Genomic DNA, 15,173 nt, shown 5'->3' on the forward strand with positions numbered 1-15,173 from the left:
CGTTAGAGAGACTCAGAGACTCTTATAAAGCCCTCATTCTACCTAAAAAGAAAAAATTGTATTACGTTACAACAGAGTAGGCGATATCGTAGATCTATAATTAGACAACAATAAGCAAGCTAGGGTTCTTCGACGTACTGTAGGCCTTTGGGGAGTTCATGTTTCGCCGTTTGAAAGTTGGTCTCGCAGTTCACTAACTCGAGCGACCCACCCAAAAGATGTTGACAAACGAAACTGCAGTAGATAGTAGGCCTGCTTTAACGTTAGCGCTAGTTAAGCCTAACGTTAGTTCTACCTGTCTAACAGTAGGCCCTATTTCCCGTAATCTCATTCCTAACAATTATTTTTTAGAGTGTCTAACGAGTTAGTTACCGTACGAACCGTACGAATCACACGAATTTACAGTGGCACTCGATGCTTTAATTGCTAGAATTTTTCCAGTGCCTAATCTAACCTTATACGCTGTTACTGAATGCTACCCAAATGTACAATGTATACCATGTACTTGCATTTTAACAGGAAATGATAGCCCATATTCATGTACAGACAGCTAGGTAGAAAGACGACAGAAAACACAATCAACTGCAGCTCACAGTCACATCGTTGATCAGCTCGAGCACGCACATCACCGCACTGGCGCAACCGAACGTACTTGTTGACAGATCGGATATAGGCGTATTGCATGTATGAAGCGCGTAGTGAGTTTGCAGTTTGCGCATGTTTACCAGTAACAGCAATGCACCGAGTACACTTCAGCGGCTGAGCGCGCAGTTGTCTCTTCATAGTACGCGTACGCGCTGCCCTCCTTTGCTTCTGAGCTGCTTTCCCGACGGTAAAGTCCATCTTCTTGAAAAGTAATGCAAGATGCCCTTAAAAAAGAGGTAAATTACAGAATACCAGCAGTCGAATACTCTTAAATTCATTGGGAGGGATATAAAACAAATATACCAGGCCAATTTTTCGAGGCACCGGTTGAAACTATGTGCCTTCGGTGACTTCAGTAGCACTATTTTCTTCGGGGCTGCGCCCCTCAGAAAATAGTGCTACTGAAGTCACCTCATGCGCATAGTTTCAACCAGAGCCTCTCAGGCCTGGTATATTTGTATACTATGATCATATACCTGTACAGCAAAAACAAACAAACAAACAAAACAAACAAGCAAAATGTCAACAATGACAACAACAAAGAATATGCATAATTTACAAATTATTTGTCTTAATTACTTCTTTTCTTGTTACATAAGTCATATGTATGATGCTATCAGCCTTACATGATTGACCATTTCATTATATCACTTCAACCAACTTTATTGCTATCAACCTGACCTGATTCACATCTGGACAGGTGTCAGTGGACACAAAACAAAACAAAGCAGTTTGAAACAAAATGATGAGAAATATGTGAAATGAATGATGCTGCAGAACTATCATACACAAGTGGTGATGTTGAGTTTCAAATGGACTGTTGACCGATCTCCCTGGTAGTGGGGTATGCGGCGATATTGCCGTGGATATAAAGGGGGAAACATTCCCCCCATCCACACACACACACACACACACACACACACACACACACACAAACTGTCGGGTAAAGGTAACGGGAGTCCCACCTGAGTTGAATGGGCTGTGCATACTCCTTCCTGAATCTCTTCAAGTCCTCTCGCACTACGCTGACACCTCTGTCCAGGGCAGCTTGGTCCTCTTCTGTGGGCGGAGGGTCTGGGATCTCGAACGTAGACAGGGGGTCCGTCAAGGAATTTAGTCTCTTTCAAAGACATGCTTCAAAGTAGCAAAGACGGATTGCTTACTGTATCACTGTTATTTTCGCGTACAGATATTTTCGCGTGTGAGAAGGTCACAAACATTTTCGCGAGATGTTGTTTTCGCGAATTGACACAGAGGCCTTCATAAGCGCAAAACTACCTTAGTGCATGGTGACATTTTCGCGTGTTGTTAAATTTGAGGTCCAACTGTGATTCGCAAAATTCACGAAAATTATACCCTCGTGAAAATAACAGCTTATACAGTATTGTAATGTAAATAGTTTCATAGCAGAAAGTCCATATTGACAAGACTAGGTGCTTGAAAACATTTCATGCTTTTCTTCACAACTAACCAAGGGGAGGAAGGCATCATTTTTACAGAAAATGTAGAGTGATAATATCTACAAATGATGAAACACTACAGGAAACAAGGAAAAGTAGAAATTACGCGGTGCCTAATAAATGTCCCCGCTGGAAGTAGCATTTAGTAGCAAAATGTACAATATAGGTAAAAAGATGAAGGTCAAAGGTCAAAGAAGTCAAAGGTCAAAATTCTATGTAGAAGTTTTGAAGCCCTCACCTAGTGCCATCACATAAAGCAAACAGAATCGAAATCGGGTTAGAAATGGTGAAGGAGTAGCATTTGGTAGCAAAATGTACAATACAGGTCAAAAATCAAGGTCAAAGGTCAAAGAAGTCAAAGGTCAAAATTCTGTGTATAAGTTTTGAAGCCCTCACCTAGTGCCATCACTTAAAGCAAACGGAATTGTAATCGGGTTACAAATGGTGAAGGAGTAGCATTTTGTAGGCAATGTACAATATAGGTCAAAAATCAAGGTCAAAGGTCAAAGAAGTCAAAGGTCAAAATTCTGTGTAGCAGTTTTGAAGCCCTCACCTAGTGCCATCATATAAAGCAAACGGAATCAAAATCGGGTTAGAAATGGCGAAGGAGTAGCATTTTGAAGCAAAATGTACAATATAGGTCAAAGGTCAAGGTCAAAGGTCACAACTGAAATTCTGTATAGAAGTTTCAAAGCTCCCATGTAGTGCTATCATATAAAGCAAACAGAATCAAAATCGGGTTAGAAATGGCGAAGGAGAAGCATTTTGAACATTTTGATCACACACGGACGCACACACGGACGGACACACGGACACACACACGTACGGAGCCCGTTTCATAGTCCCCTGCTCGAACTCGTTCGGCGGGGACAAGAAATGTGTGTAATAATGTTATCGGCATTCCAGTGCACTCTATCTGTCAACAACAAGTCTGAGCACATCATCAAGGAAATAACACCCTCTACATAAGCCATAAAATATATAAACAGCCTATCATGCATCGGATGGGGACTACTGAAGATCTCTAGCTATCATCATGGGTTTTGTGCCTGGAAAATTAAAGCCTAAGATACTAAGTCCAGATGACTGTGCCCACAAACTCTTACGATGCTTACAGGTTCCAGATGAATTCTTTCTTGTCGGAGCCCATCACACACAAGACCGCGCAAGCGCAGTTTAAAAAGGATATCTCTTGATGAGCAGAGAGAGGAGGTCCTGAGGCTTGCAGAAGGACCGGTAGGTGGTGAGGAAGGTGCGGACAAAGGAGGGGTCAGCGTACTTGTGGTAGGTCAGCCGCTCAATCAGTTTCAGCAGTGTGCCCCCTTTGATCAGCGGTACACCGCCAATCGACTTCTGCCCTTCCTCAAACACTATGTTGTCGGGTGAGTCCTCTTCTACAAAGCTGTGCGAAGTAGCAAACATCACACAGACAAAAACTTATGAGCGGAATTCAGTTGGACAGCTCTAATGAAATGCACGACATGTTTCATTTTTACATAAAGAAGGCAAACAGTGAAATTTGATTTTGTTGAAGAAAGAAAACAAAACAGGGCTGTGTGGGTAACATGAGCTTAAATCAACAAACTGAAGCCCCCAGCTTCTACTCTCCAGGGCAGTTTGATATGTTCAGCGGTTTCAGACTTTCATAGTTCAGAGAGAAGAAAGTGGCAATCTGAACACCACACCAGCTTACCAGTAGTCCTCAGCTGAAGGCAATCGGAGAGGTTGGTTCTCCTCCTCCTTCTGTAGGATGCTGTCCAGCATACGCTCTAACGTGCTGAGGATGGAATGACATCAAAGTATGGAAAACGATGGTCAAATCACTGGTCACACCTTTGTAAAGGTTTACCTCTGAGATTCTTAATTGAAGTATGTCACAGGAACTCATAGGGTTCGTCACGTGGACTCTACAGGTTTGTCACAAGGACACTGAAGATTTATTACAAGGATTCTAGACAGAGGCAAGCTAATGTCAAGCAACCCTGCAGTGTCTCAGGCTGATATGTGTCTCAGTGGCATTATGTCCTCCTTTTGTTTTTGTGACTTCATCAACAATCAAACTTATTACTTTCACGAAGTGATCTGTAATGCTCCAAAAACACTATGAGAACACCTAAAGGTGCCCAGTTTTACTTTGGCAACCGTATGTTTGTCCTGAAGACATGTGCTCTTGCCAATCAGTGTGATTATTAGGTGAGCCAATATTTCAGATAGAAATAGACTATCACCTTTTTTATTCTCTATCATCACATTCATATCTACATCTGACATATGCATCACCGCTGCTACAGTATAATAGTGTTATTGCTGTAAGTGTTAGACCGAGTGGATGATTACCTTCTATGTAGGAGTGTGGTCAGTGCCTCCATCCAATTCGTCTTGTCTTCTGCATTTTTGGCAAAGAAAATGATGGTCTGTGGGGGGTCCTTGACCACTATTTCGTACGCGTGCTTGACATCTGCAGGAGATAAAATGCAAAACAAAAATATGAATAATCTGGAATGTCATAGAGACAGGCTCATATTAATCAAAATCAGATGACTGGAACATTACATCATTGCTCTACTGTATACGCTGTTATTTTTCGTACAGATATGTGAGGAGAATGAGGAGATCAAAGACATGTTCGCGAGATGTTTGTTTTCGCAAATTGACAATGATACTATCGTAAGTGCACTATAACCCTCGCGCACGGCGACATTTTCCTGTATTGTTAAAATCACGGTCCAACAGAGATTCACGATATTCGTGATAACAATCATGATGATAACAGCTAATACAGTATCTCTCATCCATCTCTTTCCCAAGTAGTCTCCTTTTCTGACTGCACTGGTATGATATATTCCTGACAATTCCATGCAATGGGCAACAATTTTGGTCTAGGTATATAACATCTTAATGCTCGTAGGCATAAGATCCACAAAGTTCTTGGTGAAAAAGACCCAAGATCTTACCCTCTGCATCCTGTCTGTCAACCACGTTGACCTTCCTCAGGTTGTACCTCTCCTTGAAGCGGTACTCCGGAGACGAGCTGGAGACGGATCTTCTCGTGTTCAGCTTGCAGCAGACAATCATGCTATCGAATAGGAATATGTGTCTCTCTGTGTTTTGCTATGTGAAATAATAAAAGAAAAGCGACATTGGTAACATCCAAATTCATGAAATTCTTCCCTTAAGATGTTTTTGTCAATCAGTTTCAATGAAAACATCTCGACGGAAGAATGTCATGAATTTGTGAATTTGAATATCTAAGCAGTAACCGCTGCATGCTATAAGGACTAGAAGCAACACTTGCTGTCGGGTGAAAGCTCGGTGGTCTAGTGGAGATGACGCCTGTCCGGTGAGAAGGAGGTCATAGGTTCGAATCCTACTGGAGTATGTACACCCATGATTTTTTTATCATGGCTACTACTAAAACACTGATCAATTCAGTGCTCATTTACGTCGATGTAGGGCGATTGGTAACATGTTATGAAATTTGATAGTAAAATATGCTTTCCTGCAATCACAATACACCGTAAGTTGCGGAGTATAAAATCTGTGAAGTGAATGACCTACAGCTGCTTGAAGAGTTCCTCATCATTTTGAAAAGAGGAGAGTAAACTCTGTACAAGGTCTACACAATTAATTTTGTGACTGTCTTTCAATGACAATACACAATCCTCATTACTGGTAAACCTATGCATGAATCAAAATAGCCTGGGATAGGGAAGATACAAAGGTGTGGATTCACAAATCATTCATGCAATGAACACAGATGAAGTTCTTGTTTCAGGAAATGAGAAAACAGAGAGACACCCGACTAAGATTAGAAGATAAGAAACCATTTTCCACAGGAATACTGTAAAGCTGCTGAAGCACTGAGTTATGAAGATCATCACCACATGTGCTAACTGTTTTCACCAATATCTATCTACAACAACCACAAGTATCGCATTCTTTCTTTTTTTTTTTCATTCTTTTTCTTTTTTATCAGGCAATGCAAGAATTGAATCATTCTGATTTGGCATTCACCTCCATCTTCATATCTTCTTCAAGGCATACTTTTGGAGGGGGAAAAAAAGCCCCAAAACAAAACAGCAGTTTCACCTTTCCTGCAATAGACATGTGCAGTAACACAATTTGGGAAAATCTGTAATTTCCATGAAACCAGCAGTAATTTTAGCAAAAAACAAAACAAAATACTGCAAAAAAGTAACAATTGGCATCTCTGCCAAGCATTGCTATACCACCCCCCCCCCCCCAAAAAAAAAAAACCTAGAGAAAGCTGTTGGGTGATCATCACCTACCTTCTTGTTCTTGCCTGTGTGAACCTTGCCCACAGTACCACCCATGATGAACTCATTGCACAATTGGCTGATGTCCCGCCCCTCCCATCCCTCAATGTTCTTCTGGATCTCATTCATACGTTTGATGCACATCTGTCTCGACGCCAGGCGGCGGTGAAATCTCAGCGAGGATTCCCTACATCAAAGAGAATGTGAATGGACAATATTACAAAATAAAGCCGTCACCCTCCTGCTTCTCAGAAATAACTTACCACAGATTTAGTGAAAATGATAGAGAAATAAATGTTCTATGTTTGGCTAATCTATCTAACCAGTATTACTGAGGAAAAACAAATGCATACTGTAACTTGCCATCTGCAACAATAAATGGCATAACAATAGTGCTGAAGACCTTCCTAACATGGGTTTACTTTTCCCACTATAGCAAAATACTGCTTTTACATTTTTCTTTGGAACTTTTCTGTCCATCCAACATCTAATGAATTTGAACCCATATCCAACAAGAATAATATCAAATACTTAAAAAAACTAACAAATGATAATCCCTTCAGATTTCATGCTCTTTTATCACAGTGTGTGTAAATCACACCATTACACAGCAGGTGTATTTAAGGAGACACTATAAAAAAAAGAAAGAAACAAAAAGTAAGCAATGATGAGCACTGAATCCCATTAATACAACAAATAAAATTAATAGAGTGCCTCAGGTAGGGGAAATCCTGCCGATGAAAGATGAATCCTTTCAATAACTAAAATGAACTCCATAATTGCACAAACACTGTGATATAAATAGCAATCAACTGATGTGACACTCACCCTGCTTTCCTCTTAGGGAGGTGGCCAGCACACACTCTTTCTAGCGCTGCCTGGATTTTCTTAAGAAGCCCAGAAGCCTGTGATAAGAAACATGCAAGTCACAAGGTACTCCCATTGGCTATGGCTTCCTATATAACACATCCTTACCCACATGAACACACATTCATTCAGTAACAAAAAACAAAACAAACAAATAAACAAACAATTTCAAAGCACAAGCAAACTCTTAAAATTGGACAGGATGTAGCAATACACACTTCAGCAAATCAAATAAGCTATACATTTTTTTTCCCCAACTTTATTTATATTTGCAACCTTATCAATTTTGTAGTGACAGGTCACATACAGATGCTTCTTGAATTACTTAGACATGTAATGGTGGTTATTAAAGGGTGTGTACAGTTCTGGTTGAGGCGAAGATTTAGCTTTTAATGTTTTGTGAGATATTCAGAAACCACTCTATGAGATGTCAAAGAGCATGCAATTCTAAGGGGTATCAAAAGTTTATTTGATGAAAATCATTTTTGATATGGCTGAGATATCCAAAAACAATGTGAAACAAAGAGATCCTAATAAAAGGCGTGGCCTGTCGCCCTTTATTATGATCACTTTTTTTTATATCTCTGCCATTTGAAAACCAATTTTCATCAAATAAACATTGAATCCTTCTTAGAATTACATGCTCTTTCATATTTCATAAGAGGTTTCTCATTATCTCACTTAGGAATGTTCAAAACATGAATCCCCACCTCAACCAATATGTACAGTCCCTTTAACATTGACCTGTTGACCTCTGCCCTGATGAACCCAACCCTTTGTTTTGTTATTGTCTCAGATTCATTAGTATGTCAAATTTCACAACAATATTTCTTGTCCTAAGCTGTGGTTGCAATGTGAAATGAGGTAAACATGGACAGATGGTCAACCTGACAACAGATTATGTCTCTTGAACTATTCCATGGTGAAATTATACAAACAAATCAAGAGTTACAAATTTACGCACTTGTTCCAACAGCATCTATGAGTTCACAGGAAAAGGGACTTGCACCTTCTCAGAGGCGTGCTTTTGAGCAAAACATTCAGTTCAATATAATGCATGCTACAAATTCTTAGAGAAAATGAATTTTGATCAGTACATGAACTCACTTGTTTGAACCTATCCCGTTCTTCTTCATTTGGTGATGTCTTTAGTAATAACTGAATGGTCAGAAAACAAATGAAAAATGAAACATAAACTAAGTCAGACAAGTCGCAGTGGAAATGTACATTTCACGGAATACTTAAAATATTTGACTACTTCAACATAAGGACACTTAAATATACAGTTACATCACTCACAAATATTAGAGTGCTGCATGTATTTCCAACATTATGTCAGGAAAAAAATTTACACCACAGAGAAAGATAGTTTTGAATGAAATGGCAAAAACAGCAATAGCCATATATGTGAAGATTACAACAACAACAAAAAAGGATTACATATATTCATTTCCTATGCAAGCTGAACTCACAACAATTAAGCAAGATGAGTTGATGTTTTCCTTTTCTGTATTGATCAATGCAACTATGGTGTTTTTAATTACCATCATCATCACCATTATCATCCCCACCACCATGATCATGATCATCATCATCATTATCATCATTACCATTACGTACCTACAACCATACACAATCATCATTACCATTACCATCAACCATTACCATTACTATCAACCATCACCATTACCATCAACCATCACCTTCACCATCATTATTACCATTACCATCAAACATCATCATCACCATCACCACCATCACTAGCTGTTGTGATTCAATGAATACAACCATGAACCCTCAACCGTGTTGTCCTTGGTTTGAGTCTGCTGGCAGAACTAGTTGCACCATATGGCAAGACACTTCACTCTCCTTCCCAAGCCCTCTCTTCAGGAGTACTTGATTGTGCAATACCAGCTTATTTTTCAATATGACTTTAAAATAAATAATCAAATAATCAAATAAGAGTTAAGTCAAATGAACAGAATGACAGCAGTTACATCACAATCAGACATCAAATAAGAAGGTTCTTGCCTTTGAAAGCATTACATGTTTTTAATGCATACATCCAAAAAAAGGATGAAGCTACAATGGTATCACCTTACAACCCACCCAATGGTTTGTTCTTTGTTCCATAAAAACTTTTGTTCTTGGTTGATTCAGCAAAGAGCACAACCTCTTTTGGTGCAGGGCATACTCCAGGGCATACTTCCTAGGCTAATACAAGGCCACAATACTTTGATGCAAACGACACATCTTAAAGGGATAGTACAGTATAGGTGGAGATGAGAATTGGGCTTTTAACTTTTTGCGAGATACCAAGAAAACTGTTATGATATAGTACAGAGCATACCGTTTTAAGAGCAATTCAAAGTTTATTTAATGAAAATCGGGTTTGGAATGACTGAAACATCCAAAAACAAAGTAAAACAAAGCGATTGTAATAAAGTGTGGGTCCCATATTTTATTAGAATCGCTCTTTTTTGGAAATCTCAGCCATTTCATAACCAATTTTTATCAAATAAACGTTGAATTCCTCATAGAATTACATGCTCTTTCATATTTCATAAGAGGTTTCGCATTATCTCACCAAAAAATGTCAGAAACCTGAAATTAGGTCTCAACCAAAACTATACAATCCCTTTAAATTTGTTGACATCATGTCTACATGGGGAATTTTGAGAAAATTTGTCTACAATTTAACTGGAAATTTACGGGGTGATGACATCATCACCTTTGCCATTTTGAACAAGGAAAAGTAGAAATTACGCGGTGCGTAATATATGTCCCCGCCGGAAGTAGCATTTTGTAGCAAAATGTACAATATAGGTCAAAAATCAAGGTCAAAGGTCAAAGAAGTCAAAGGTCAAAATTCTGTGTAGAAGTTTTGAAGCCCTCACCTAGTGCCATCACATAAAGCAAACACAATTGAAATCGGGTTAGAAATGGCGAAGGAGTAGCATTTTGTAGCCAATGTACAATATAAGTCAAAAATCAAGGTCAAAGGTCAAAGAAGTCAAAGGTCAAAATTCTGTGCAGAAGCTTTGAAGCCCTCACCTAGTGCCATCACATTAAGCAAACGGAATCGAAATCGGGTTAGAAATGGTGAAGGAGTAGCATTTGGTAGCAAAATGTACAATACAGGTCAGAAATCAAGGTCAAAGGTCAAAGAAGTCAAAGGAAAAAAATTCTGTGTAGACGTTTTGAAGCCCTCACCTAGTGCCATCACATAAAGCAAACACAATCGAAATCGGGTTAGAAATGGCGAAGGAGTAGCATTTTGTAGCCAATGTACAATATAGTTCAAAAAACAAGGTCAAAGGTCAAAGAAGTCAAAGGTCAAAATTCTGTGTAGAAGTTTTGAAGCCCTCACCTAGTGTCATCACATAAAGCAAACGGAATAGAAATCGGGTTAGAAATGGCGAAGGAGTAGCATTTTGTAGCAAAATGTACAATACAGGTCAAAAATCAAGGTCAAAGGTCAAAGGTCAAAATTCTGTGTAGAAGTTTTGAAGCCCTCACCTAGAGCCATCACATAAAGTAAACGGAATCGAAATCGGGGTAGAAATGGCGAAGGAGTAGCATTTTGTAGCCAATGTACAATATACGTCAAAAATCAAGGTCAAAGGTCAAAGAAGTCAAAGGTCAAAATTCTGTGAAGAAGTTTGGAAGCTCTCACCTAGTGCCATCACTTAAAGCAAACGGAATCGAAATCGGGTTAGAAATGGCGCAGGAGTAGCATTTTGTAGCAAAATGTACAATATAGGTCAAAGGTCAAGGTCAAAGGTCACAACTGAAATTCTGTATAGAAGTTTCAAAGCTCCCATGTACTGCTATCATATGAAGCAAACAGAATCAAAATTGGCTCATAAATGACAGAGAAGTAGCAAATTAAACATTTTGATCACACACGGACGTACACGCAGACAGACGGACGGACAGACAGACGTACGGACGGACGCACAGACACACACACGTACGGAGCCCGTTTCATAGTCCCCTGCTCGAACTCGTTCGGCGGGGACAATTATGTGGTTGTGACTGATAACACTGATTTATGAAAATAATGGATAGTTAGAATTCCATAACTTGGAATGGAATAACTTGGGTGGAAGTCTCTGCCATTCTGCATATGACTTTATTCATTTCATTCAAGCCAACTGGAGTATGGTGTGGAGCTGCACTCTAAACCCACTGGTCAAGTGATTGATCGCCTTTTAGTATTCGATTGCTACCTCATTGGCCATGTAGAATATATCCAAATTCAACTCAGCTCAATTATCACCGGCTGTCATCCACATCACCTTGACAACACCAATACCATGCTGATACCAGCATATCAACATCATCATCACACTCATCTATTCACCTGTGTTGACATGCAAAGGAGTACATGTGATACGATGGAGGTTACCTTTACCTTTAGAGAGTCAAAGTAGTGTATACAGTGGTAGATTGGTTCCAGGAGAAGCTTTGGAAGTACATATGTGACTGCATCTTGGATATTATGTTCCTGCAATTTGTGGAAAAAAAGAAGAGATTGATACACTGAGCATTATTATTTGCATTATTCTTTGATAGACCAAAGTGTAATATTGCTGCTTTTCACATAAACTGGATTAAGTACATCATGATGAATGCATACCACATACACAATGGGTGATCACTTTTTGTCCATACAAAGACCAATTAGTCTTGTTCAATCAACCAAGATGACAGAATGCACACTTCCATTTAATGTTTCACACCAAGTTCATGTGGCTGCAAAGCTCCATTCATTCTACCAGCACAACTAAAACTGTGTCATAGCATGACTCTACATAAAAAGATATAGCCAATTACACCCACACATACACACAAACAAAAATATGGTGGGAGGCTATATATGAAGGTGTCTCACATCACACATGAATGTTCTCTTCAATACCTTGTGTGGGTTTAAGACATCTACCCCTTACAGGAAAAGAGGAATTTAATGCCATTCAATGCAAGGATTGACAAAGGCAGTCACCTACACATGGCCACCACCCACTCACATTGTGCAGGGGGGGGGGGGGGGGATACTGGCAGCCAGAAATTCTAGACATCATATGGCAAGTTCCCTATCACCTCCAGGAGAGACATGACACCAGTCAAAAGAGTAAAATGATGAATGCAAAGAATGATAGCACATTGATAACATTTATTGCATGTCCACAGGCTCTGGATGGTTCCTTTTCAAGTCGACCATTCCCTGCAAAAGAGACAGTCTCGACGGACACAAAGGGCAGAAGGTGGTGCCGGAATTCCCCCTCTCTGGCCCTGCTAGAGAGGGAACTTTGGCGTTCCACTTCTGGCATTGTGACGTTAGGTTCCTGAGGGATATTGGATGAGACGACTAACGGGATGATATGGGAGGGGGCGGAGGAACTGGGTATGGGGGAAGTTTGTTTGTAGTCGATTGAAAGCAACACAAATTGAAGACACACAGTCCAGTCCCACTCAGAGTGAAATAGTTCAGGGTATCAAACTTCGCACAAAGTTTTCTTCACATTTTTTTTTTTCTGACATGGACACAAACGCCAATGAAAAGCTTGCGTCTAGAATCATCGGACTGGAGATAAGTGCTCATCTTGTCATTTCTCAAGAATAATCCACTCTCGCGTTGTAAACTGAAATTTAGTAGTGTGAAATCTTGTGAGCTTATGGTCACATGACATCCAATAGTTCCCTCTGTTGTGAGAGAATGTGTGAACAAGAGTGAATACTTGGAATACCTAAGAAACTTTAATTTCTCAGTGTAATTACAAGTGTGAATGGTCCCCAAGTGGTACCACTGAAATGCAAATGTATAGAATTCCGATATGTCCACTCTGTTGCCTTATCATCACATGGCAAAGGCCCACATCTCCATGCCATGTAGGAAAGTTTGCCAAAATGGAGACACAATGAACTGAATGTTTGCATACTTCAACAAGTTATCTACTGGCAAATCTGTGTGCACGTTGCATGCCTCACCTGGAGGTACTCGGACACCTCTGGCTGGGCCACTAGTCTGCGTATGGCGCCCCTGCACTCGTCACTCAGGATCTGCTCAGCGTACCGGCTGTACACCCCAAACTCTTCAGCCTGTTCAGGGGGAGTAAAAGATAAATGGAAGTTTGTGCTGTTGTTACAATCTCATTGAAGAAAAGGAGAAGAAGTCCTTTCGCTATTACTGTTGTTGTTTATGGGAAAAAGTGAATAAATGGGGCCCTATTGTAAAAAAAAAAATTGCCCAAGGCGATACTGATATCAAATCAATCAATTGTAAAAGCAGATCAAATATCATAATTATTTTGATGTCTGGTGAATAAAAAGTCTCCAGACGGGAGCTCATAATGTTCCCATATGGGAGCTCATAGGAAAAAAAAAAAAATCTCCATATGGGAGCTCATATGACATAACAAATAGGATTATGAAACACATGGAAGCTCATGTAATACCTATTTTGTATCACTCAAACATGCATACCTACCACATACACACAACAAACACACATGAATGACTTCCTGACTAAATCAATCTTAGTCAAAATCATGTAATATATCAGTATATCTTTTAATGTACCAATAGGAATAATGATCAATTTACGCAATACAGATTATATCACACAGAAGTAGGTTTATGCTATCTTCTAAATGTAATACCAGCAGTTGTTTTCGCTCACAAGTAACTGCGTACCCTCATGCAAACAGATCCAAGCAAAAGGCAAGCACAAGCTACCATTATCCCAATGCACATGGCTCACTAACACATCATCATGTCTACAGCAGTAATAAATATGTCCAAAAAAAAAAAAGAAAATGCTTTGGCCCTTGTTTCAAAAATATTTTCCTATTTTAACATATGTAATCCTGACTTATTTCTTTTTAAAGCTATTTCTTTTTCCTCATCCCAATATCCTATTATCTTCTTATAAATTTCCTCAGGAGTAGGAATTTCACCGTCCCACCTGGATCAAAATTATAATATATATATTTCAAAATAAAAATTATGGTATTACATTTATGTTAGGATCCCTTCACATAACCCCAATATGGATGTCTTTCCACTCTATATTTCCAAGATCTATTAACTCAAACCTACCTATCACTTTCTGCCACAAAGGCTTTACATACAGTGAACACACAATCCCAGAATAAATGTTATGTTTTTACCATTTCACCTACACAAAGGACATCAACTATTATCAACAAAGCCAAAGTTGTGAAGATTTTCCTTTGCGTAAACAAATCCATGTAATATTTTTTTTACTGAAATATATTATAATATATTATATACACATGTCCAGCCACCACACACATACACACACACATGGAGAAATTTCTGACTAAACCAATTTCAGTCAAAATCACGTAATATACCAGGAAATGTTTTAAAGGACTAAAAGGAATGATGATCAAAAGGGGACCTCATAAGGGAAAAAAAAAATTTCCACTTGGATGCTCACATAACAGAACAAATATGAATACGACACACATAGGAGATCATTAGAGCGTTATGAAATGCCTATTGTACATCACTCAATTATATATTACTAACACAAGCACATGTGTGTCTACGCTATCAAATACATACATGTATACACACAGAAATATACCAGTATATGTTCGATGAACCAAAAAGAATAATGATAAATTTATGCAACACCGATTATATCACACATAAGTAGCTCTGCCGTAACTTTTAAAAGTAATACTGGTAGTTGATTTTATGGCAAAACTACAATAAATGTTTTTGATTTGTAAATTGTATTTAAACACTGAAGAATTATTTCAGGTTTATGATATATATATATATATATATATATATATATATATATAGATATATAATAATTTCAAAGAGAGACACAGATAACTATTGAGAAATAGAAAGGGGGCACAACAGGGTGTTGTGTAGTGTACAA

General features: G+C 38.9%; 1 protein-coding gene across 1 annotated transcript in view; it reads right to left on the minus strand.

Moving 5' to 3' along the window:
* The window catches only part of LOC140235414 (son of sevenless homolog 2-like), a 94,257-nt gene that overhangs the window by 40,141 nt on the left and 38,943 nt on the right, over positions 1-15,173 (minus strand). Inside the window, exons 7-16 of the mRNA XM_072315443.1 lie at positions 13,244-13,354; positions 11,667-11,759; positions 8,357-8,407; positions 7,211-7,287; positions 6,395-6,569; positions 5,060-5,216; positions 4,443-4,563; positions 3,799-3,882; positions 3,295-3,507; positions 1,611-1,733 (exon numbers count right to left, since the gene is read on the minus strand). Coding sequence (XP_072171544.1) covers positions 1,611-1,733; positions 3,295-3,507; positions 3,799-3,882; positions 4,443-4,563; positions 5,060-5,216; positions 6,395-6,569; positions 7,211-7,287; positions 8,357-8,407; positions 11,667-11,759; positions 13,244-13,354 — 1,205 coding nt within the window. The remainder of the gene's footprint in view (positions 1-1,610; positions 1,734-3,294; positions 3,508-3,798; positions 3,883-4,442; positions 4,564-5,059; positions 5,217-6,394; positions 6,570-7,210; positions 7,288-8,356; positions 8,408-11,666; positions 11,760-13,243; positions 13,355-15,173) is intronic.

Source organism: Diadema setosum, chromosome 1 (genome assembly GCF_964275005.1).
Source record: "Diadema setosum chromosome 1, eeDiaSeto1, whole genome shotgun sequence".
In the NCBI taxonomy this organism is placed as follows: domain Eukaryota; kingdom Metazoa; phylum Echinodermata; class Echinoidea; order Diadematoida; family Diadematidae; genus Diadema; species Diadema setosum.